We start from the raw sequence: 23,820 nt of genomic DNA, 5'->3' as shown, positions 1-23,820 counted from the left end.
TAGAGCTCCACAGCTTCGGTGCAGTACTGGACTCTGAATGTGAGTACCCAGCTGTGGAAAGTGCACCCAAGGGCCTCCCGTAAGCTTCCTGTGTGCTGCAACCCTTACCATCATTCCAGGCATTGGAAGTGGATCCTGGCTCCCTGTTAGGAAGCAAAGGCACAGCGGTGGAACTTCGGCCTAAAGCAGGCCTGGTAGCCTCTCTGGCTCCGCATGGTTCCCAAGTTTACCAGCAGCTGGGAGCTCATTTATTTGTGCTTCTCTCCTTCTGTGCTCGCCCAACCACTGTTGCAACTCGCTCTACTCTGTATGTATGCTTTGTCATGTCTGGTAGGAGTTTCCCGTCCACTTCTGTGGTGTCCTTAGAGAACCATCCATCGTCACTCTGTCCGTCCATTTCCTTATCTGTCTCACAGAGCTCAGGGGCCTAAGCCTCTGCTTGTGGCCTGCATGGGCTCACAGTTCCCCTTTCCCATGGCTCCACCTGGAGCAGCCCTAGACATTAGCGTCTTAAAGCGTCTGTCCTCTGGTCATGAGTTATTGGCTGCTGCTTCCTCTGATCTCCCTCTCTCTCTTTGGGTTTTTTGAGACAGGGTTTCTCTGGGTAGCCATGGCTGTCCTAGAACTCACTCTGTAGACCAGGTTAGCCTTGAAGTCAAGAGATCCATCTCCCTCTGCTTCCCGAGTGCTGGGATCAAAGGTGTGTGCCACCACAGCCCAGCTTCCTCTGATCTCTTAACATAGTAACTTCTACAGCACACAAACCCTTGCACCTGTTGGGGAGGTAAGCAGGAGGGGGACACATGGGAGGAGTCCATAGTGATGAGTGTTGAGCCCAGGGCTTAGCTCCAGGTAGATACTTGGTGGTACTAGCTATTGAGATCCTGTTCAAGTTGGTATTCTGTCTGTCCTTCTGTCCAGATTGGTGCAGAGTCCAAACAGACTCTAGAACCAGAGTACCAAGTATTTGTGTATTGCCAGCATGGAGTAACATGTCAGATACCCAGGGGCCAAGCATGGCTTCTGTTACTGAATACAGAGTGCCCATCCTTCAGAATAGTCACACAGGTAAAATTAGATAGATAGATAGATAGATAGATAGATAGATAGATAGATAGATAGATAGATAGATAATGGGAGAGGTGAGCTATGGGATATGGCACTCACCAGTTGACCCTCCCAAGGTCAGAGCTCTTCCCAGAAATCAGAATCGTCAGTGAGCCAAACTACTACCGTGATATTCCCAGGGGGGAAAGAACAGATCAATAAAAAACAGTGTTGGCTAATGAAAGTAAGAAATTAATCATGGGGTCAGTGTGACCTAGGTGCAGTTTCTTGGGAAAATTCTGTGTATTGAGGTGATTTGGACCACAGAGCCCATGTGTGTGCCTCCAGTAGAGTGACAGCTGACCCTGATGCCTTCCCTCTTCTCTTAGGGGGCAGTGCCCAAAGGAAATGCCACTAAAGAGTTCATCGAGAGCCTCCAGCTGAAGCCTGGGCAGGTGGTGTACAAGTGCCCCAAGTGCTGCAGCATCAAGCCCGACCGGGCCCACCACTGCAGGTACCGTGGACCCTCCTCAGCTCCAGGCCAGCACCAGGACTGCTGAGTGTCCCACCCAGTCAAGGAGTAACTGCTAGGGTGGAAAAGGCATTTGACAGCGAGGGACGCCTAATGTAGCCTCTGTTTTTGTGTCTGTAAGGCTGAGGGACTCCTGATTTCATGGTAACCCCACAGCTCTGGCAAACCTGTGAGGTGCAGTACTTGAGACAGACATCTCTCAGACTTTCCTTGAAGCAACACTTGTGGAGCTTGTGACAGGAGCAGCTCCTAAGCAGAAGTCTCGTTTCCCTCTGAGCTGTTACAGGCATCCCTTTGTATCATCAGGGTTCTTTGAGTCTTCTTGGTGAGAAAACATCTTGCTCAAAATTGCGTTTTTCTCATTACACGGGATCTATAAGCGGCCAATTACAGAGACCTCCAATGTCATTTGGCCCCTTTACAACATGCTGTATGTTTGGAGTGAGGAGGGCTTGGAGGATGAGCTTTGCTAGCTGAGATACTGGGAGAGAGATTGTACCTGAGCAACAGATTGTGGAGTGGTTTCCTGTGCTGCCCTAGGAAACAATCTGTTTCTGTCACCCAGACCGGATAGCTCCCCAGCCCTGCTGTGTTCCAGGAATCTCGGTCTCTGTTACCTCTTTTTCCGCCTTCATGGCCACCCCTGGAGATCCGGTATTGTTGCACAGGCGATGTCCCTGATGGGGGCGCTAGCCTCGTGTTGGCTGACTGCTTTAAGGTCACAGAGCAAGCGGATACTTGAGACAGGTGTGGTTCTGGGTCCTTGTGGGGCTCTAGCTTTACTTAGAACTCCAGTGTGAAAGTGATTCATACAATGGCAGCTGTGTGAGTGTTTGATTGAGAAGCTTTGCTTTTCCGGAGGACTTTGTCTTGGATTGCCTCTGAGGTCTGTTGAGGTTTGCTTCTTGTACGTGAGATGGCATTTATTACCCTTGGCCACCCTGGAGGCCTGACTCTGAAGCTGGAGAGGTTGTGTTTTAAGCCCGTGCAAAGTCTCTCTGGGGCACACTTTTCCCTCTCTAAAGAGGGGTGACTGGTTCCTTCCTCATTTTAAGGATTTAATGTAAATAGCTATGGAGTGGCCAGCAGGAAGTGAAAGCTCCCCGTGAATGGAACCATGTGTGGGGTTAGAGATATGCACAGTTTCTAAAGACTGGGCTAGAAACCAGAGGATTAACCTTGTTAGGAAACAGCTTTCCTGCCACACAGTGGTTCTTTTCTCTTTCCTCCCTATGGCCTAGCACCTGGTGTTCTTTTTCTTCACTGCAGCTACCACGCCTCTTCACCTCCTCCCCAAAGTGACCCAAAGTGGGTACCCAAGTGCTGGCAAACAGCTGGAGCAAAGCAAGAGCTCCTGGTTTAGGGTAACCTGTGTCTGCCTCAGAAGATGTGCACTGCTCTTTCGTGATGGTGCGTGGAGGCCCAGGCTTTCCCAGAACCCTGGTTAGGGTAAGCAGGTCCTGAAACGTGAGATAGATTGGGGTTTTTGATGGTCTGTTAGCCAGAGGCTGCTGCCTGGTCATGGTTAGAGAGAGCTGTGTTTGTCTTGTCCTTGGGAAGAGGGCCACACATACACCTGTTTCTGCATTCTGCTCCTGGTGGCGTCTATAGAGGTTGATAATATAGTCTCTATTCCCAGAGCTCTGGTGGGGTTATAGCTACACACAAACCTTCCGCCTGGAGTGATGGTTCTCATCCTTCCAGATTACAGCCCTTTAATACAGTTCCTCATGTTGTGGTGACACCCAACCATAAAGTTATTTTCATTGCTATTTTATATCTGTAATTTTGCTCATAATCTTAACGTAAGTATCTGGTGTGCAGCCCCTGTGAAAGGGTCCTTCAACACCCCTCCAAGGGACGACACCCCTCCAAGAGATGAAAACCACTAATCTAGGGTCTGCCTCCTAGCCCTGCTTCTGTAGGTAGGCCTTTCCCTCCAGGAGCAGCCCTATAGCCCCAGGCGACTTTATTCTGTTTGAGTCCTCCCGTTTGTAAGGACTAGGGAAGCAGATGAAAACCCTGTGTGGGTTAATGTAGAGCCAAGGCTTATGTGATAGGTTCCCAGGGGAGGCCAAGCCTGGCCCTGGTTGGGCCACACACCCTGAGCTCCCTTTGATACACATACACTAAGGCCGAACCCTCATCAGCTTCCTAGAACCCTGAATGGACTCCTGCTGTGTCTGCCTCAGAAGACAGCGGCCCTTATTCTTCCAGCCCTTAGTCACCAAACATATCTTCATGGGACCTGGTGTTCACCTGAAGAACGGGGCGATGATCTGGATTTATTTGGACGGCCTGTTTCTTCACCCACACACAAAATGGAGATTGGTGTTCTGTTCTTCCCTTGCCCACACTGTCTCTTCAGAACTGTTTTGGTCTAGAGTGTAGGATGCTGTTTGTTTGCCTACAATTTTGTCAGTCAGTGAGGTGGGTAATGAAAACCTGTAAATGAAACCAGGACTCCCAAGGTCTCTCACCCTGCTCCACTGTGGTTTCGCCCATTTTCTAGGTCTGCTTATCTTGTCTGAGCTCTAAGCCGTCATGCTCAGACCCAGCCAGGCTAAGCCTTGGGCTCAACCCTAGCTTGTGGTGGGCGAGAAGTAGCTCTGAGCCCATGCAGGGCAGGTGCACCTATGACAGTGTGGTAAGGGGTGCTCCACAGAGAGGTAGTTCTGGGTGACCTGGTTATGTCTAATGTTGGTCAGCACCCAGGATAGATCACAGAACTTATGTTGGCTGCTTAAAGGCTACACCGCGAAGATGGGTCCTTATGGCTCCTGGAGACCGAACACGACCCACGAGTAGATGTGTTGATACATAGAAGCCAAAGAGCTTGTGAATGTCTCCTCAGAGCTGGGTGTCAAAAGTGGCAAGGAAGTGGTAGAAAGAAGGGACGAGAACCATTGGTTTTTAAAGCAGTGGAGTGAGGGAGATCTAGAGGCCACGGCATCGGGAAATACCTCCATAGAGTGCACTTGGTGTTTTCAGTGACTGTTGCTTCACCCTCAGCCTCCATAGCTTGGGCCCCAAAGCCCTGCCTTCCCTGAATGAAGCCTTCTAGCCCAAGAAGAGAAGTGCTGCTTTGGCACTTCATGCCCTTGAGAGCAGGAAACATTGGACCCGCCCTCTTATACAACTCTAAAGTGCTACAGTCACTTCCTGTCCCTCAAGCATGTGTTTGTCTGACCTGGTTGCCCGGTGCCCCTTAGCCTCCTGCTTGTCCACACCTGTTCTCCCTACAGTGGAGTCCTCACTGACTTGAGCATGTACGTACTTGAAAGCCTCCCTAGAAAGAAGTAGGGTGGGAGATGACCTGTTCAGGAGCCTAGACAAGGAGAGATGCTCTCAGGAGTTCGTTTCCCAGAGCTCTCTTTATTGGGAAGACATGCCTGTAAGATGAGAAGTAGGTTGTAGTGGGTGACTCCATCCATGGGATCTGCTTTAAAATGGAGTATGAGAAGGCCAGGTATGGTGACACACAGCTTTAATCCCAGCACTCGAGAGGCAAAGGCACGTGGGTCTCTGTGTTTGAGGCCAGCCTGGTCTACGAGCAGGTTCCAGGAGTACACAGAGAAACCTTGTTCTGTGGGGAGGAAGTGTTCACCAATGTATCATGTACATAATTCCCACGTGTAACAGAAGAGGCAGAGCAGACAGACCAGTGGTACAGTTGCTTTCTGCATCCTTGTAGGGCCTCCTTTTCCTCCCTTGCCTTCCTGCTCCCGGAGATCATGGAACCAGGCTAGCATTTCTGAATGTTGCCTGTGTCATGAGAGGCCCTTGGAGATGGAGAAGAGCGAGAGCAGTGTGAAGCCTCTGGTGTAAGGCAAGCTGATAGGGACCCACTAGTGTGGCTACCAAGCCTGCCAAGCTGCTACAGTTCCTACAGCCTGAAAAAGTGCATTCCATCTCTGCTAGTGCTTGGTAGAGCTTCTAGAACTCACCCCCTCCCCAATATCCTGTCCTACAGTAACATTATCCAAACTCATCGTACTTGGCCTCCTCAGGAAACCCAGCTAAGTTCCGTGAGGCTGCGGACAACCTCTTACCTGGGTCAGTTCTAGCCTGTTAATGTGTGCAGATGCCTTGGAGGAATGACTTGACCCTGGAGGTCCTCATTCTGCCTTCCAGACGTATTTCTCCTGGTGCCCAGAGGTGGGAGCTGGAGTCTGGTATTGCCCAGCGCCTGCTGGTTTGTCACTGTGCAGTACTTGTTTCAGACCGTGTATGGTGATAATTCCTGCTGAGAGTCTGAATATGGTCCTTTCAGTGTCTGTAAACGGTGCATTCGCAAGATGGACCACCACTGTCCTTGGGTCAACAACTGTGTCGGCGAGAACAACCAGAAGTACTTTGTCCTGTTTACAGTAAGTCGGCTTCTGAGTTCTGCCCTGTCTCCACGAGGCAATGGGACTCTTATTCTTTGGAAAATGTCAGCACTCTGTGCGGTCTTTGCTGCTGTTGAGAACACTGCCTGCCCACGTGGTCAGATCTCCCTGGCTCCACAAGTGCTCTTCGCTTGTGTGTGTAGAAAGCAAGTTTGGTTTGCGTACCTGGGGGCAAGCGTTCTGTTCTGGGTATCGCTCAGGCATTAGTCCCTAAAGAAGGCAGTGTTGCTGGTGACCTCGAGCTCAGAGCCCAGGTAGGTGCAGATGGTTGGCGCTCTGACCCTTTCAGTTAGAAGGAGCAACAGGTCGTATGTGCCCCACACAGCCCGAGTCCTATCTGTGTTTAGGCTGTACGTCTGTTCTGGTTCCACAGATTCCTAACAAATGGCTGATGCCTTCCCACTCCAAACAGGAAAGTAGGGGGTGTGTGGGCTGGAGGAATCACAGATACTCTTCTGGCCTTAGCCTAGCAAAATGTTCCCGTAGCACATGTTCAAGGAGACTGCACAGTTAGGCCGTTCTCCCAACAATGGCTCAGCCCTGCTTTCCTGTTTCAGATGTACATAGCTCTCATTTCCTTGCACGCCCTCATCATGGTGGGATTCCACTTCCTGCATTGCTTTGAAGAAGACTGGACAAGTAAGTATTGCTGGGGTTTTTCTTCCTGCTGTAGAGAAGGTGTAGAAACTGAGTGGCGTGGGGGCCTCTATCCCCTGTGCAGTACCAGGCCCAGCCTTATTTTATTAGATCTTCCGAAAGCCTACAGACTGATCAGGCAGCAGTAAGAGAGGCAGCAGACTGGGCGTGTCCCAGAGATGCTCACAGGCGTAAGTGAGCAGAGGCCAGGCTCCTAAGGAGGCAGGGGAGAGACAGCTTTGAGTCTGGGTCTGCAGGGACTTGTTTCACTCTTGTCTCTGCTAGGGTTGAAACCCAGGGCCGCAGCAGGCAAGCACTCTTCTCCTGGGCAACACCCCAGCTCTAAACAGGGCACTGTAACCAAGGACATTTTACCCCAGTCTCCCAGAGATCAGTTTTAACTTTTTGCCTAGGGCATAGAGGATTTGTGTTTGTTTTTCTTTGTGTGTGTGTGTGTGTGTGTTGTTGTTGTTGTTATTTTCAGATTGCCTGTCTTGATATTTAGATTAAGATTGTAGATAGTGTCTCCCTGTTTCACACGTATCCCATCTAAATGTACAGATGCTGAGGAAGGGAGCTTAGCCAGAGACTGCAGGAGAAACGGGGGTGGGAGAGCAGAAAGTAACAAGCAACTACATGCTGGGCTAGAGCTTTCACACTCAGAATCTGCAAGTCAGATGTCCCAAGCAGGAAGTGCTCTCCAGTTCTGCCCTTGGTGAGTGCCCTCCTCTTTCCATGTCTGCACTCTTTGGCCCTCTCCGTGTCCACCACAGTTTTGAGAGGGGGGCAGGAACAGCAAGATACCATCTGCAGAACCAAGTGAACCCAACCCATTTCTGCTCACTCAGGGAGCATTCTGCAAATGCTTGTATTCTGGCAGCTCTGGCAGTCCAGGCCAATTCTGGTGTGGCCTTGGCAACTTGATAGAGGATATCCAGTGAGGTCATTTCATCATCACAAATCTCCTGCCTGTGTCAGGCTAATTGTGAGCAATTATTGTATAACCCAGACTGTCACAGAGGCGACAGCGTTGTAGTGGTGCTGACAGGACAGTTAGAGCCTGCTAGGAGCCAGGCAACATGCAGGGAGTATTTTGAGCATTGCTTTGTTTAGACCCTACGAGCCCCAGGATAGGAGAGTGCTCCTCCTTTATATGTGACAAAAGCTGGGGTCAGTATGAAATAGTCCTGAGACCTCTCACCCTGAAAAGAGGGCCTACAGTTCAAACCTTGTCTGCTGCCTCCAGTGCACAAGGTCCTCCCAGCCAGGTTCCTAGTGGAGTGGACTCCAGACACCCATTCCCAGGGCAGTAAGACTGGGAAAATTGCCCATGGTTAATAGTTAATGTCATCCTTGCTTGGCTCTGGTTAAGCTGTTGAGCCGTAATAGATTTTGTATAAGAGGGCTCAGGGAACTGTGTCCTAGGATGGGTACTCTGAGTTGGGGAGTTCTACACTCCTGGGGCCTGAATCCTACCATTCCAAATCCTAATTGGAATTTTCAGAGTCTAGGGCAAGAAGGGAAGGGAATGGTGGACCTCCCTGGCTTTGCCCCATAACAGTGCAGCTGAGAAGGGAGTGACCGCTGTCTTTTATGTGTGTGCACGCTGGCACACGCGCATGCACACACTCACACGCACCTCACAGCTGAAGTAAGCTATACAGATGTTCTGTTTTGAGTTCTTATCCATTTACCTGTACCAGGGGAACGTATATCTCAGGATGCCTGAGCTTCATGCTCAGATACCTGTAGTTGGGCAGCATTCAAAACTGATTGTACGGCAGTGAGAGAACAGTTACGTGCTGCCTGGAGTCCGACGTAGGTGTAGTGAGAGAGGTAGATGTCAGGGAAGGAAGAAAGGATGCGATTTCATTTCCACATGGAAGGGGTAGGAAAGGCCAGCCAGTGCAGAGTGTTAGGGCCATCATGGAGCTCATGGTCAGGTTTGTCCCCTACCCATGACTGTCAGACTTGAGAGCCCTACTTCTTCCCAGAACCCCTCAGCACTCAGGGCCAGGCAGGTAGTAACCCACAGCCAGCTCCTCCATCTAGCGAGCTGCCAAGTCTCTTGGGGACTCCTTGAAGGGGTAAGAGGTCAAAAAGTAGGACCCGGAGGCAGGGTGGGAGCTTGGTGGGGTGGAGCAGGGAGCCACGTAGCCATCCCTCTCCCCGTACCACTTCCCTTGCAGAGTGCAGCTCTTTCTCACCTCCCACCACGGTCATCCTGCTCATCCTGCTGTGCTTTGAGGCGCTGCTCTTCCTCATTTTCACTTCAGTGATGTTCGGGACCCAAGTGCACTCCATCTGCACAGATGAGACGGTAAGCAGGGGGCTTTGGGGACCTGGCCAGGTGCCGGGCCCGAGGGCTCGGGGTGCAGGGTCACATGGGACTGGTCCTGTCTGTAGCCCTAGCCAGAAGGTTGCCTTCTTTATCACATATTGTGCCCCTTTGGGCATTCTGCCAGGGTCTGCACTTCCCAGCAGGGCTCTAGGTATCAGCTTCTAGAGCTAGTGTCATGATTGGATCCAGGGGACGGATCTGCCCACCCGCTTCATGTCCTGCAGTCAGCTCCTGGCCTTGCAGAGAAGTACAGGAGCTCTGAAGTGGCTGTGAGGTAGCATTTCTTGACTTTTGTGCTTTGGGTTCTGGAGGGTGAGATGGGCAGCACCTTAGTTGAGTATGCAGAAGAATCGTGGGGACTTGTGTTCAGTCTCTTGCTTGCTCCTGGCTTCATGAGCGCTGCCCCCCACCTCCCCAGATAGAAACCTTCAGCTTGGTCTAGGGGCCCCGTGCTCTCCTGTAGCCATTACTAGATGAAGAGCGGCTTCTTCACGGCTTCAGGTGCCCAGAGCATGTTGTGGGAGCAAAGGCACACTGACAGCCTGGTCCTAGCTGTTGTTCATCAAGACTGTCCCCAAAAGGTGTTGAAAAGAAACAAAAGGCCTGCAGCTTGTGGGGAGAGCATCAACCTCTTTAACTGCTGTCTTCCCAGGTCCCTAGGCTGTGAGCACATGGGCTGCCCCATCCCCTCTTGACAGACAGCAGACAGACAACAGCCCCTGCTCTCTGCCGTTCCAGCATCTCAACAGCTGTTTGAAGGAGGGAAAGAAAACTCTCTTCCCCTTCCCTGGTTTTTGTTTTATCTTGTATTTTTTCCCTGAGACTTGGCAGGAAAAGTGGCACAGGCTGTGAGAATTGCCTTGGCCTCCCCACTGGAAAGACTTCCTTCCTCCCCACTGTGACCCCTTCCTCTCTAACCTGCGCTAATTCCTCCTTCCTCTTGGGGTGATTGTTTTCCTCACCACCTGCCTCTTAGTCTCTCCCCTCTCCCCAGACTGCCCAGTGGCCGCTTCCTGGACCTCTGGGCTGGTGAGACTGCACCACAGCGGTCCCTTTAGCTGCTGCTCGTCTTTCTTTTCTTCTTCTTCTCCTTTTTTTTTCTGCAAAGTGGCCATTGTAGCTTCAGCTCTCCTGTTCATCTTTCCCGCACCAACAGCCACCGTTGGTTATCAGAATTTCGGGCTCCTGCACCAAAGCCTTTGCATACACAGGTGCCTCGGAGCCCTTCCTGACGCAGCAAGGACTCGGGTCTGGCATGTAAACCCTTTGACTAGCCGTGTGTCAGTCTTGTTGGCGGCAGTGGCCCGGGTGCCTGCTGAGAGCTCATTGCCCCTTCCTCCTTGGAAGCTTGTAAGTGTGTGATGCTTCTTACGAGAGACAGAAGAAAGCTGCGTTATGTAGGTAGCTTCACGGCTTTGACAAAGAAGTGTTCACTCTGGTCATCGGAGGCATGTGGATGTCTCCCCTGAAGCCACCGCCCTGGGGCGCCTGACTGAAAGTGTGATTGTTCTTGTTTTCAGGGAATAGAACAATTGAAAAAGGAAGAGAGAAGATGGGCTAAAAAAACAAAGTGGATGAACATGAAAGCTGTTTTTGGCCACCCTTTCTCTCTAGGCTGGGCCAGCCCCTTTGCCACACCAGACCAAGGGAAGGCAGACCCGTACCAGTATGTGGTCTGAAGGACCCTGACCAGCATTGCCACTCAGGCCACGTCATGGCACCGTCCCATCCGCTCTCGTGAATGTTTAGGCCAAAAGCAAAACAAAGTGACTACTCTTAAAACTTTTTTATGTCTCCAGAAAAATGGCTGATCATTGCAGAGAAAAAAAAGTCCCCGTGTTTTTTTTTTTTTTTTTTTTTTTTTTTTTAATTTTTCATCTTTTCAATGTTTTGACGAATGAAGCTCCTCTTTTCCTTTTGAAATCACTTCTCTGGCCTCTGTCTCCTCTCTGCTGTCTGTCAGCACGACTAACGTCGAGGGTGCTGCCCAGGCCCTGCCCCTTCTACTAATTGACCCCCTGATGCTGTGTGTGGATGAACTGGTCCAGTAGGGAAGCCAAGAGGGCCCTGATCGCCTCCTGCCCACTGGGCAGCACTGGCACCCGTGGGACTCAGAACCTCACTGAAGATGATGCTAGCCCCTAGAGGCCTAAGAATGTCAAGATTGGGGCTGGAGCCTTCAGAAGGGCCCTTCTGAAGCGGCTTCCTGCGCCCAAGTGAACACAGTTCACCTCAGTTTCAAAAGTAGTTGCCAGCCTTGTAATTGATGGGCACAGATGTGCAAAATGATTTGAATGAGGTGGGAGAGGTAAGGGGGTCTCTGTATTCTGAATTAGCAGTTGTGTCCCTCTGACTTTTTGGAAGACTATGAAGGAGAGCTGTTTTCCAGTTCAAAAATGCCTTATACAATCACAAGAGGAAAAACAGTTTCAGGCAAACTACACTTGTCTGTGTTACAACTACTTCCTACCCCAGTTCCCGCCCTTTCCCAGCACGTTGTCAATCCAGCTATGTTCATTCTGAGGGAAACAGACAGGCCAGCTATCAGGATCATCTCATTTTTAGTCTGCCACGAGCATATATTTTCTGGAGTTTGAAGCCCTCTAGATGTGCACAGACCTGAATCTTGTGTTTCTCCTGGGAGATGGTTTGTAGATGTTAGGCAACGTTCTTAGAGTTGCCAGGTAGCCTCCCCCACACCTGCTCCTCAGCCCACCGCACAGACTAGCTTTCCCATCCGGAGGCAGTTCCCTGCGCAGTCTCACAGGACTGAGCTGGTCCTGAGCTGGGGAAGGACCAGGGGATGCAGGAGGTGCTGGGAGAAACCCCTCTTGAACACTACATCCCACTTAGACCACGAGCACCGTGAAGTCCTCCACACTAGTGGTTTTAAAGCACTCACCACAGAACTCCCTTTGTAGCTTTTGCTTGGGGTGGGGGTGGGATAAGGTTTTTCACTCTAGTCCTGGATAGGAGGACTATCCTATCCAGACCTGTGATTTTTTCAGAAGTCAGAGGGACATGCTGCCTCTTCCCAACTCTGCCAGTGCTTCCACATGGAAACAATGCAATAAACCTTTTCCAAACCTCTGTTTCTGCTCCACTGTCTCCCCAGGGTCTGTGCAGAAGGGTAGGTGGCATCGGGCTGCAAGGTGAGGGAGTTCAGTTTGGTTTGTAAAGGGTATGCTGACCTTTCTGAAGTCAGTGCTGTGTGTCTGTTGGGTGGGTGCTCTGTGACTCCAGGACGCCAAGCTCTCCAGAGTCTGAGCCAGAGCCTGCCCAGCAGAGAGCAAAACTGAGCCAACCGAAAGTGCCTAGCTTCCCTGCCCACAGTTCTAGCGTGCTGCTGTGGGATTCTTGCTGATGGCCTCAAGTGTTGACAGATGATGAGACCACCCTGGGCGTTTAAGCGAGGGCTTGGCCACCTTCCCTACCTCATTTGGCTTTGACTTGTATCTGCTGTGCTGCTTAGGTGGAGATCCTGGGGGTTGGATGCGCGCACGTGCGTGTGTGCGTGCGTGCGTGTGTGTGTGTGTGTGTGTTTAATTTTGCACATAATTGTATATATTTATATATATATAGGCTTTTTAAAGGTCAAGTTCATAGCATTTGTTCTCCAGGCCTTTTAAATTTTATAGTTTTCTAGATATATATGAAAGAGGTGTGGCCTATTCCAGGTTCAGTAGGTTAGAATGCTCTAGCCTTGCTCAGATACTCAGGATGGACCCACTGGGCAGCGGGCAGCAGCACTACAGCTGTGGTTTCTGTTGTCATTGTCTGTCTGTCTGTCTGTCTGTGTCTGTCTGTCTGTCTCTCTCTCTCTCTCACACACACACACACACACACACACAGTTTCCCTCTCAAGACTGGAACTCAGGAAATCTCCTTCAAGGACATTTTTTGTAGGTGGCTCATTGCTTTTCCTGTGGAGTTCCTAGGGAATGCAGTAGGTGGCGCTACAGGAGTTTGGATCCTGAAACAAGCTCACCCTCTAAACAAGGTTGCTCCCAGGCCACATCCCAGGTCTCATTTGAGTTTGCCTCTGAATTAGTACAAGTCCCAATGCTCACACTAAAGCAAAGGGGACTCAAGGTAGGGCTAGCCCAGGGTGGCCTGTGTGTGTCCTAGTTCACGTTCTCTGAGCGAGTGTACAGTGACCACATGTGTGTCAGCTTCTTCAGATGTAGTAAGAGTGTCTTTCTCAGTGGTCCCCACTGGTAAGGGAGCCTGCGTATCCTGTATTTCAGAATGGGAACTCTGGAGAGTAGGGGTGAAGAAGACCCAGTTGGGCTGGGTGATACCATGTTCTTGTCCATCTCTGATGTCATATCTGTGTGTTTACACGGGCTTGGTGACATGTATACAGGGTACAAAAGAAGATATGTGTGCTGGGCCTCTCCTTGATGCCATCATCTCTGTGACCCTTGAACCTTACAAGAGCTAACGGATAGCCAGCCTTTGCTCAGTCTGCTCAGCCACTTCATATCCTGATGAGAAACCTTCCAAATGAGACAAACTACTAAACGTTTATTAAGGGATGCCCATGCAAGATTGGCATCACGGACTGTCCCACTCCAGGAAGATGGGCTGGAGTTCTCAAACCAGACTAATAAGATTTCAGTTCCTCTTTTTCTAAGCAGCGTATCAGCTTCAAAGGTTGAACTACCCAAGGGATGCAAATGATTCAGAGTTGCAGGGGTGGGCTTCAGGTTAGCTGTGCTGCTGGTGGTGATGGGTTGCTATTGCTGCCCGCTGTGTGGGATGTGCTCACACCGATCAACCACTGACCGGCGACTTCCACTCTGTTATGTGTGGCCTCTCCTACAAATGAATGCCAAGGAAACCTGAGATCTATAAAACAGTCTCTGGTGATCCTTAAACATTCCATGCAAGCCTGTCTTGACCAAGGCACCTTTACTGAAGAGCCAGCAGAAGAAGGATAAAACCAAGGAACCAGCCTTCCCATGAGGAGCGTCTAGAGAGTTCTCCAGACCCACCGTGTTTGAGTAGCTCCGCCATGGGCAGGTTTTCATTTTCCACTGTGGCTTCACTCTCATGGGGCTGATTCTTGACTATATGAAGGCAAGCTTGGAGGCACACAGCTGTTAATCTCCACAGGTTCAGAAGTAGTAGCAGGAGGGTCCTTTTCACGGTCATTCTTGGGTATATGCAGAGCTCAAGGTTAGCCTGGATCTCAAAAAAAGAATTCGTAAAGAGCCAGGTATAGTGGTGTGCGTCTGTAGTCCCAACACTCAGGAGGTTAGGATGGGAATGTGGCTTGAGTCAAGTTCAAGACCAACCTAGGGGGCACAGAGAAAAGGAAAGAAGCCACTGAGCAGCACGCTCCCCAAAACCAGGACCTTCAACCTCCCTTCTCCCTCAGAAGAAAGTTACCGCTTAAAGACGAGAGGCCCGGATCCCTGTCGGTCCTTCACTTCTAACACACGTGAGGCAGAGGCCCCAGATCCTTTACTCTCCTCTGACTTGGACAACGAAAACCAGGAAGAATAATGAGTACTGCAGGGGTGGCAGCCCAGAAACCCTCTGGGGAAAGTGGAATGAGGGACGCCTGGAATTCTTCAGCTGAGGTGACCCGACTCAGTGGCAGCACTTGTCCAACCCACACCAAAGGACGGGCGTGGACAGTCTCCCTGAGCCTTAGTTTCTCCCTCATGGTCTCTGTGAGCACTGGATGAAAATGCAGAAGGTAGAGTGGTCCGGGGCTTGGTTTCTGGGTATGTAACAGCTTCTCTGGAGCCGGGCTTGTCCAGTCTGGGTCATCCATGTTCAACTTGTCTTGTTGAGGGGTAGTTTGAGACAAGGTGTCTCTGTTAGTCTCAGACCTACCCAGATCCGCCTGCTTCTGCCTCCTGAGTGCCAGGATGCACCACCATGCCCAGAAAACCCCTTGTTTTTTTAAATTTATTTATTAAGTATACAACATTCTGCCTCCATGTATGCCCACACGCCAGAGGAGGGCGCTAGATCTCAGTACAGATGGTTGTGAGCCACCATGTGGTTGCTGGGAATTGAACTCAGGAGCACTGGAAGAGCAGCCAGTGCTCTTAACCACTGAGCCATCTCTCCAGTCCCCGAAAAACCCATTTTTAAATACGTTGCCTGCTGGATGGTGTTTGAAAGGCGTGTTATGGGTCACAACAGGAAGATGTGTACTACTGTGGGCTACAGTAAGGGGATGTGAGCTCGTATCATCCGGCCAACTCATCTCCTGACACTGGAGTCTTACTCCAGGAGTCTCACAAGCCTTGGGGTCTCTGCCTCCCTTGGTAGTCTTTGGCCTCTTTTCGTGCTGGGGTGTTGGTGAGTTCACAGATCACACTCCCCATACATGCAGGGGACTGTATGAATCAGTCTTCTCTTGAGCCTGAGACGTGGGTACACACCCATGAGCCTTCTGGACTCTGTGACTCCTAGAAAGAGAGCCTCGGGTCTGCTTTATGCATTCTTTTATTCAGACCATTTCCTCTCTGGACTCAACCGGCACTCCTGATGTCTGTTCTCTTAGCTGCTAAGGAATGTCAGCTCACAGGCCAGTTACCCTAACACACCGTTGGACAGTGGCGACCCTGCCTGTCCACGTGGGCAAAGTGAGGCCTTGTCAGAGAATGGGGAAAACACCTGGTGGATAGAAAAACCTTGGGAAAACACCTGGTGGATAGAAAACACCTGGTGGATAGAAAACACCTGGTGGATAGAAAAAACCTTGGTCCTATTTCTGCATAGCCTTCCAGCCAAGCTTGGGCTGCTGGCTCAGCCTCTCCAACCTCTGACGAGAATCAGTCCTGATACCTTCCTTACCAGGTGGGTGTCAAGCTTGGGCTGCTGGCTCAACCCTTCTTGACTGCAGGTGATCACTAGGCAGGGGATGCAGGGTCCCTGAAAATGAATTGTCGCTGCTGTCTGCAGGAAGGTAGCCTGTGCCTGTGGGCACGACTTGCAAGGGTATGACCTGATTCTATAAAACTAATGTTTGGGGGGCTGGAGAGATGGCTCAGTGGTTAAGAGCATTGCCTGCTCTTCCAAAGGTCCTGAGTTCAATTCCCGGCAACCACATGGTGGCTCACAACCATCTATAATGACGTCTGATGCCCTCTTCTGGCCTGCAGACATACACACAGACAGAATATTGTATACATAACAAATAAATATTAAAAAAAAAAACTAATGTTTGCTCCATGGTGAAAACATGAAATGTGGACAAATCCAGAGAAACAGACACCATTTGCTAGGGAAACAGTTCCATGGGGGGTTCCTGTGCAAACGGCTCCCCTGTGATTAGCACACAGGTCGCTGGGTGGCCGAGGGGTCATGTAAAGCTGCCGGCCCACATGGTTCCGATTTCTAAAATCAACCTGCATTAGTGTACACTCCAGCCCTCAACTTTTCATTTTTTTTTTTTTGGTTTTTCGAGACAGGGTTTCTCTGTGGTTTTGGAGCCTGTCCTGGAACTAGCTCTTGTAGACCAGGCTGGTCTCGAACTCACAGAGATCTGCCTGCCTCTGCCTCCCGAGTGCTGGGATTAAAGGCGTGCGCCACCACCGCCCGGCTTCAACTTTTCATTATTAATTCAGTGTTCCGGGTAAGAGAACAAAATCTGCCATGAATTTTTTGACATTTGTTTCAACTTTTCATTGTGAAATAATTTCACTTATAAAAAACCAGCAAGGGCTGGAGAGATGACTCAGAGGTTAAGAGTACTGGCTACTCTTCCAGAGGTCCTGAGTTCAATTCCCAGCAACCACATGGTGGCTCACAGCCATCTATAATGAGGTCTGGTGCCCTCTTCTGGCCTGTAGGAATATATGCAGGCAGAACTGTATAATAAATAATTTTTTAAGATCCAGCAAAATTATGTATCTTCTCTATGACATTCAGTGCCAAAGATAAACATCTTATAACATCAACAAAATCTTTCTCTTTTGAGAAAATAATTTTAGGGGGCTGGAGAGATGGCTCAGAGGTTAAGAGCAGTGACTGTTCTTCCAGAAGTCCTGAATTAAATTCCCAGCAACCACATGGTGGCTCACAACCATCTGTAATGAAATCTTGTGCCCTCTTCTGGCCTGGAGGCATACATGCGGAAAGAACACTGTAAACAAAATAAATAAATAAATCTTTTTTAAAAAAATAATAATTTTAAAAGGAAAGAAACAGCTGAGCAGTGGTGGCGCACACCTTTAGTCCCAGCACTCTGGAGGCAGAGACAGGCGGATCTCTGAGTTCGACGCCAACCTAGTCTACAAGAGCTAGTGCCAGGACGGGCTCCAAAAGCTACAGAGAAACCCTGTCTCGAAAAACCAAAAAAAAAGTAAATAAATAAATGCATACATAAAAAGTAAAAAGGAGAAAATAAAATCTTGAAGTCTGCATGGCGGCACATGCCTGTAGTCAGGAGGCCACCGTGGGAAGATCACTTGAGCCTAGGAGTTTGAGACCAGCCTACACAATAGCAGATGAAACCCATTTTCTCTTTAAAAACAAAACTATTGAGACATACTGCCCTCTGCTTCAGGGGCTCTCTTGAGGTTCCTCTCCTTGCCCCCTTTGCCTTTGTGGACCCCACATTCTATTGTTTGTCTCTCACCCCATCCAGCAGTTCCTCACTCTTAAATTTGTCATGATCTACATTTTTTAATTGAGGATAAATTCATATAATGTAATATGAATCATTTTAAGTGTGTAGTGATCCTGTGACATCGAATTCAGAATAAACCAGTGCAGGCTGGACCAGGTGCTCTGCGGAAGCTTTTATGTCTTTGGGTTGGGCTGTGGTTTGTGGCATGAATGGCACTGGGGTGTTTTATCTGTGGTTCTCTGTAACTGGGGACACTTGCCACTGATCCACTTCAGTCTTGGCAGTTCTGACTTTGATCGCTGTGCTAAATCCGTCTCTGTAATATCCACTGCTGCAAACGCCCGTTAGCTCCTCTGGTGATGGATGTCTCGTATGAAGAGAGAATGAGCTCAGATTCCTATCGTCTGTCCTCTTCCTCCCAAGTGCTAGGGTTAAGGGTGTGCAGCACCACACCTGCTGAGATCAGATTCTGGAACTAAGGGGAGAGTTGGTATAGGGTACGGTCAGAGTCTGCATAACAAAGATGGTGTCCAATATGCCAGTTATGGGGGAAGATTGCATGGAAGAGAAGATGTAGAACTAGGAACATAGAGGTCTTGGATGGAGGAAGAGGGTCTTGAGTCATATGAATGAGCACATCATGTCTGTTGGGAAAACTCTGTGAACTCCCTTGTTTTCCAGCAGAGGCTACACTGGGGTCTCAGAGCCTCTGTAGGGATGTTATGGGTCTAGAGACTTGTTCTGGCTGTATCTGTAACAATTCTGGGCTTTTTCCTACCCATCACCCTCTTTCTGTGGCCTGGTGGCCGAGTTACAGCCAGCACCCTCAGCAGGTGAGTAGTCAGCCTGGGAGAAGCCATGGGGAACCCACTGCATGAGCAGGCCTTGACAAACCCTCACAACCTTCCGGTGCCCGCTGCATGTGGCATCTGCTGCTTCCCCTTGCATGTTGTGTCCCGTGCCGTGTCCTCAGCCCTCAGCCTTCCCGGTGCCAAGCTTGCTGGTCCTATCTTAGTGGTTTCGTCAGATGGACAGGAGCCAGGGTATCCTTGGTCACTTGGTGTCCAGCAGCCGACCTCTGCCTTTGGAGGAAGGGGTCAGGGAGTCAGTGGGTGACAGGCAGTTCCAATGCCACGCCTTCTTACCGGGCTCCACAGCTTCTACTCTGCCCTGCAGCCCTATGGGGCTTCCAGGGTGGCCTGGGCCACAGCAAGCTGTGCCATATCGAACACCCCATGCCCTGCTCTGCCAAGACAAGTCACACCACACTGACCTCTCGCCCCATTCCCCTCCAGGGTATTGAACGCCTCCAACGCAAGACACAGCCCAGGGAGCACTCGGGCGGCTGGAAGTCGGTCCAGGAGGCTTTTGGTGGGGACTTCTCCCTGAACTGGTTCAACCCTTTCACCAGACCTTGTCAACCCGTGATACCCATTGACAAGGGCTTGGTCCGGCAAGTGTCGTCTCTGTCAGACATGGACAATATGGAGACCACTGAGAGCCAATTGGAGGAGACAAAAGACAGGGACTCTGTGGAGGTGCTGGATGAATAGAAGCTGCCGAGAATAATACACCAACAGCAGCTGCTGGCCCGATTGCACCCCCAGCTCCCAGGGCTCGTTCAGGCATTCCCGTGGGGTTACCAACTCTCTCTCAGGGTGGGGTGTGAGTAGAGAAGAGCAGGGACTTTCTCTGAGTTCCTCTTAGCAGTGTGTGCCAAAGGGAATGGTTAGGGACCATTCTCCAGGCCTGGGAAGGCTGCCTAGTCTCTGCCCAGCAAGGGAAATGATGACCAGAATGTCCTGCGGGGGGGGGGGGAGCCACTTCTTCTTAAAGGCTGTCTTGGGGACGCCGAGGGCCTTGGGGAAGGATACTGACATCAGGGATGACGAACCTGAAAGGCTAGAGAGACTAGCCATTCCTGGGGAAGGGATTCCTTGTCTGGCTACTGAACCTGCCCTTGGGGCTTGAGCTTGGGCTTGGTTGAAAGAGCACCCCACCCACTTGCATGCATGCACATGTGCAGAACCTGTGCAGAAGGAAATGAGCCTGAGTTATGGCAGTCACCCAAAATTAGTTCCATCCTATAGATAACTGGACTCCTCTCTGAGACAACAATGGAGCCAGCCTTTCTGTGGCCACAAGTTTGCATTCATGTATTGGGCTCCTGGAAAAGGTCTAGTAAGACACAGGGACAGGTACACCCAGAAATGGTTACCTCTGCATTTTAGACAGTTCCCAGGATGGTGCCTCAGACAGCTGTGTGGCTGGACATGAGGCACATGCCTTTATTCCAGCGTTTGGGGCAGGCAGCCAGCCTGGGCTGCAGAGCTCCAGGCTACATAGAGAAACCCCATGTTAAAAACAACAGAAAATGCCGGGCGATGGTGGCGCACGCCTTTAATCCCAGCACTCGGGAGGCAGAGGCAGGCGGATCTCTGTGAGTTCGAGACCAGCCTGGTCTACAGAGCTAGTTCCAGGACAGGCTCCAAAGCCACAGAGAAACCCTGTCTCGAAAAAGCAGAAAACTGCATGGTGGCTAGGACATGCAGACTGCTGGCTGCCTGGGTCTGGGCAGCCCCCTGCACTCCCCAGTCTATTGCCATGGTTGCGGAAGCAGCAGCTTTTGCATCTAAACAGATAGTTTCAAGAAGCACACCAGCTCCCCGACTCAGACCTTGAACCATTCCCAAGTGTTGCCTGCTCCAACCCCGGCAGAGGATTCTGTATTACATCCATTCTTCCATGTCCTAGACCAAAGGAACCTGTGGCCTTATGCATGAGTCAGGTTTTTCAGTTGTTTTGTTTTGAGACAGCGTTTCTCTGTAGCTTTGGAGGCTGTCCTGAAACTAGCTCTTGTAGACCAGGCTGGCCTCGAAATCACAGCCATTTGCCTGCCTCTGCCTCCCCAGTGCTGGGATTAAAGGCAAGCGCCACCACTGCCTGACAGAGTCGGTTTTATTTGAGGACACTGAGAAAGGAAGGCTGTGGGAGGCTGGGGGTAGTCCCTGGAGGGTGGAGTTCCGTCAGATCCTACGGTTCACCCCACAGAGTAGCAGCAGGGATCCAGCATTAACAACTGTGCCCTACCCCACCCCCACTGCAGGTGCATCTCTTCTGAGCAGATGTGTTTTAACGTTTATCTGTACTAACATCCTAGCCCAAGTTGGTTTTACTGCTGATACTGTTTGGAGAGAGTGGTCCTCTGGCTGCAGGAGCCCTAACCCCTGGATGACCTATCAGAGACTCCACACCAAGGAGAAAGAAGGGCTAGTGACTGGGTCCCCAACGAGCAGCAGTTTTAAAAAGGAAGGAGCTTTAGAGTCAGTGTCTGTGCTGAGTCCAGGACCTCGAGGATGTCCATGCACACTGGGGCTGAAGCCCATCTTTCCTGGAGCCAGCTTGACTAGCAGCACAGCTTCCTCCCAGCCCCACAGCCATCCGTTTCCAGAGTACTCCCCTAGAAGAGTTGAGGTGGGCAGGCATCTGCTCCCACAGGTTTAGAGCTAGCTCCTCCTCCTTCCTCAGCAAACCCATTAATCATGTTAGGGCTTCAGCTGCATCTCTCCCAAGGAGAGATGGACAGCCAGGATCATGTAGGCAGCAGTCTGCTCAGTCTTGAGTCTTGTGCCTTCCCACTAGGACAGACACAGTGGCCTTCTCTCCTTGGTGATTCCCGAGAGTCTGCTCAGTAGTGCAGCTGATAAGAAGAGGCCCAGTGTTTCTGGGAGGGAGACGGGCTACACACCTGCCTCTCGTCTGATCTACCTCTGTAGTTAGAGGTGCCTGTTTTTAGCAACCTAAAGCCCTAGACAGCATCCTTCCTCTCAGGCCCAACAAGTGTCATACAGACATTAACAGTGGCTTCATGGGGTTACTAACTGGTCACCCCACAAGTACATGCAGACACCTGCTGCATCCCAGGGAGGTGGACAGATAAGCAGAAGGAATCAGGACTGAGGTTTTCTAGTTCTGAACAAATGAAGGTGAGATGCTGACAGTGCTCTGGCTAGTTTTCTGTCAGCTTGGCACAGGCTAAAGTCAATTGAGGAAATGCCTCCGTAAGATTGGCCTGTAAGTGCGGTGGTGATGCGCATTTTTTTTCTCATCCCAGCACTTGGGAAAAAGAGGCAGGGTGATCTCAGTGAGACCGAGACCAATTTGGTCTACAAAGTGAGTTCCAGGACAGCTAGGACTGTTAAACAGAGAAACCCTCTCAAACAAAATGACCTGTAAGCAAGTATGTAATATATTTTCTTGATTGATGACTGATGTAGGAGGCCTGGCCCGTTGTGGGTGCTGCCACTCTGGTGATATTTTGTTTGTGCTCTAACTAAAGCTCGTCTGGAGATGAGAATGCCGAGCCAGCCGCTAGTTAACCATAGAGGCCAGGCAGTGGAGGCACACGACTTTACTCCCAGCACCAGGGTGGAGGAAACAGGAAGTGATATGGCTGCTTAGAGAGAGATGCTCAGCCCCTTTGGGTATGACGTGGCTGTCTCTGGCTTGCTCCTTTGTCTCTCTGATCTTTCAACATATACCCCCGTATCTGACCCTGAGTTTTTATTATTAAGACCAACTAGAATTCACTACACCACCCCTGGGCTGGTGTAAGAAACAACAGATGGGCAAACCTTGAGGAGCAAGCCAGTAAGCAGCACTGCTCTGGCCTCCAGGCTCCTGCCCTGACTGCCCTCAGAAACTGAACGCTACCTGAAGTTAGATGGCATCAGCTCTCTCCTCCCCAGGTTGCATTTGGTCACAGTGTTTTATCAGACAAAGTGTCCTCAGAATACACAAATACCCCTCATTCGGTCTACTGCACCTCTCTGGAGTATATGTCCACTTAGAAATTGTAGCCCTTGACCGAGGCTGGCCATCGTGAAGACAGCCCAGACCAAGGAGGTCAGCATGCTGACATAACAGGAAAATTCACTCAGGAGGACACAGCCATCTTAAAGTCAGCAGTTTAATTCAAAGCATAGTGATCATCGAGAAGATCCCTGGAGGGCAGAGCAGAGCACAGACTCCAGTGAGCAGAGCAGATGTTACCAGTGGCCATAGACTCCTCCTCGGAGGGGATGCAGGCTGTGGGGTCTCCTCCCCTGTCCCACCCAGAGGCAAGAGGGCCTCACGCCAGCGCGGGCCCTGCTTCTGAGAGGACATGCCAGGACCAGCTCCAGGATGCTTTCCTGCAGGGGTCTCAGCTCACCTCTAGGCACCCCTGGACCTGACAGAATCTGATGCCCAAATGGAAGATGCCTCCAGCACTTCAGCCGCACTGAATAGCAGCTCTGAGTTCTGTCTATGGGTCTAAACCCGAGGCCGTGACTCCTCGATGTGTGTTTGAGATGTCTGTGATGTGTATTCAGAGCTGCAGAGGTGCCCTGGTCCCATGGAGCTACTGCCTGAGGTTACACTGGCCCTTGAGCTCTGTCTTTTGCTGGGCTGGCTCTTGAATCTGCCCTCCTCTAAGTAATTAAATCCAATCATCCCTGACCTGAACACTAAGTACAATTTAGGAAACGGTAACATGCTTAGCAGAGGCTCAGAGCCAATCAGGGCTCTTGCCTCCATCTCCATGGTCTGAGCTGAGCTACTTGGTGATGAGAATGATCTTCTCAGCATGAACCTCCTTCACTTGTCTGGAAGTAAACTTGACAATAAATTTCTTGGGTCCACTTTTCACTGGGGTGCACTTCATTTGGAAAGTGATGGACTGTCCAGGTGGCACTGTCCTAGAAAATTCAAATGCACACAGAATCAGCAAAGATGCCACAGAAGAAAAGTGCATTGCATGAAAAACCAGGCATCTGGTTCCGGGACAGCTCTTGGAAAAGCACAGTGATGCTCCGGAGCCCAGTAAAGAGGGTCTCCACCTGGAGTGTAGCCATTTGTCTCAGATGCCAGACAGACGGCTGGCTGGAATGGCTGCTCTCCAGTTAGGACCGTCACAAACCCTCCTGGGCGTCCTCAGGAACACAGTTCCTGGTGAATCTACAAGGTGTTCTCTAACCCTAGGGACTCAAGATGGCATTACCTGAGAATGTGTTGGACTCAGAGCCCCCCCTCACCCGAACTGCTGAACTGATCTGTTCTTTAACAACGTTCCCGGGTGATCTGTGTGTCTGTGAAGGGTTAGGAAACCCTAATCTCAGAATAACAGGAGACTGCTGGGATTTACCTGGGAGATCTAGACACTTGGTGAGAAACAGACCAGAGGAATCTTTGAGTTAAAGCCTGTACTGGGTATGTCGGCAAACCAAGAACAATATCT

General features: G+C 50.5%; 2 protein-coding genes across 3 annotated transcripts in view; one reads left to right on the top strand and one right to left on the bottom strand.

The window, feature by feature from the left end:
- Nucleotides 1-19,359, top strand: part of Zdhhc3 (zinc finger DHHC-type containing 3) — a 44,595-nt gene extending 25,236 nt beyond the window's left edge. The window contains exons 3-7 of one of the 2 annotated variants that reach the window (XM_013346631.2): nucleotides 1,437-1,561; nucleotides 5,853-5,949; nucleotides 6,528-6,609; nucleotides 8,796-8,926; nucleotides 18,839-19,359. In XM_013346631.2, coding sequence (XP_013202085.1) covers nucleotides 1,437-1,561; nucleotides 5,853-5,949; nucleotides 6,528-6,609; nucleotides 8,796-8,926; nucleotides 18,839-19,096 — 693 coding nt within the window. In that variant the 3' untranslated portion in view covers nucleotides 19,097-19,359. Of the gene's footprint in view, nucleotides 1-1,436; nucleotides 1,562-5,852; nucleotides 5,950-6,527; nucleotides 6,610-8,795; nucleotides 8,927-10,467; nucleotides 10,802-18,838 lie in introns of those variants that run through there. The other variant, XM_005348156.2, reaches the window with a different exon arrangement.
- A 1,080-nt stretch (nucleotides 19,360-20,439) lies between these two features.
- The window catches only part of Tgm4 (transglutaminase 4), a 34,979-nt gene continuing 31,598 nt past the window's right edge, over nucleotides 20,440-23,820 (bottom strand). Inside the window, exon 15 of the mRNA XM_005348154.2 lies at nucleotides 20,440-23,281. Coding sequence (XP_005348211.2) covers nucleotides 23,140-23,281 — 142 coding nt within the window. The 3' untranslated portion in view covers nucleotides 20,440-23,139. The remainder of the gene's footprint in view (nucleotides 23,282-23,820) is intronic.

This window comes from Microtus ochrogaster, chromosome 5 (assembly GCF_000317375.1).
Source record: "Microtus ochrogaster isolate Prairie Vole_2 chromosome 5, MicOch1.0, whole genome shotgun sequence".
NCBI classification, from domain to species: domain Eukaryota; kingdom Metazoa; phylum Chordata; class Mammalia; order Rodentia; family Cricetidae; genus Microtus; species Microtus ochrogaster.
This window is presented reverse-complemented; position numbering and strand designations above follow the sequence as displayed.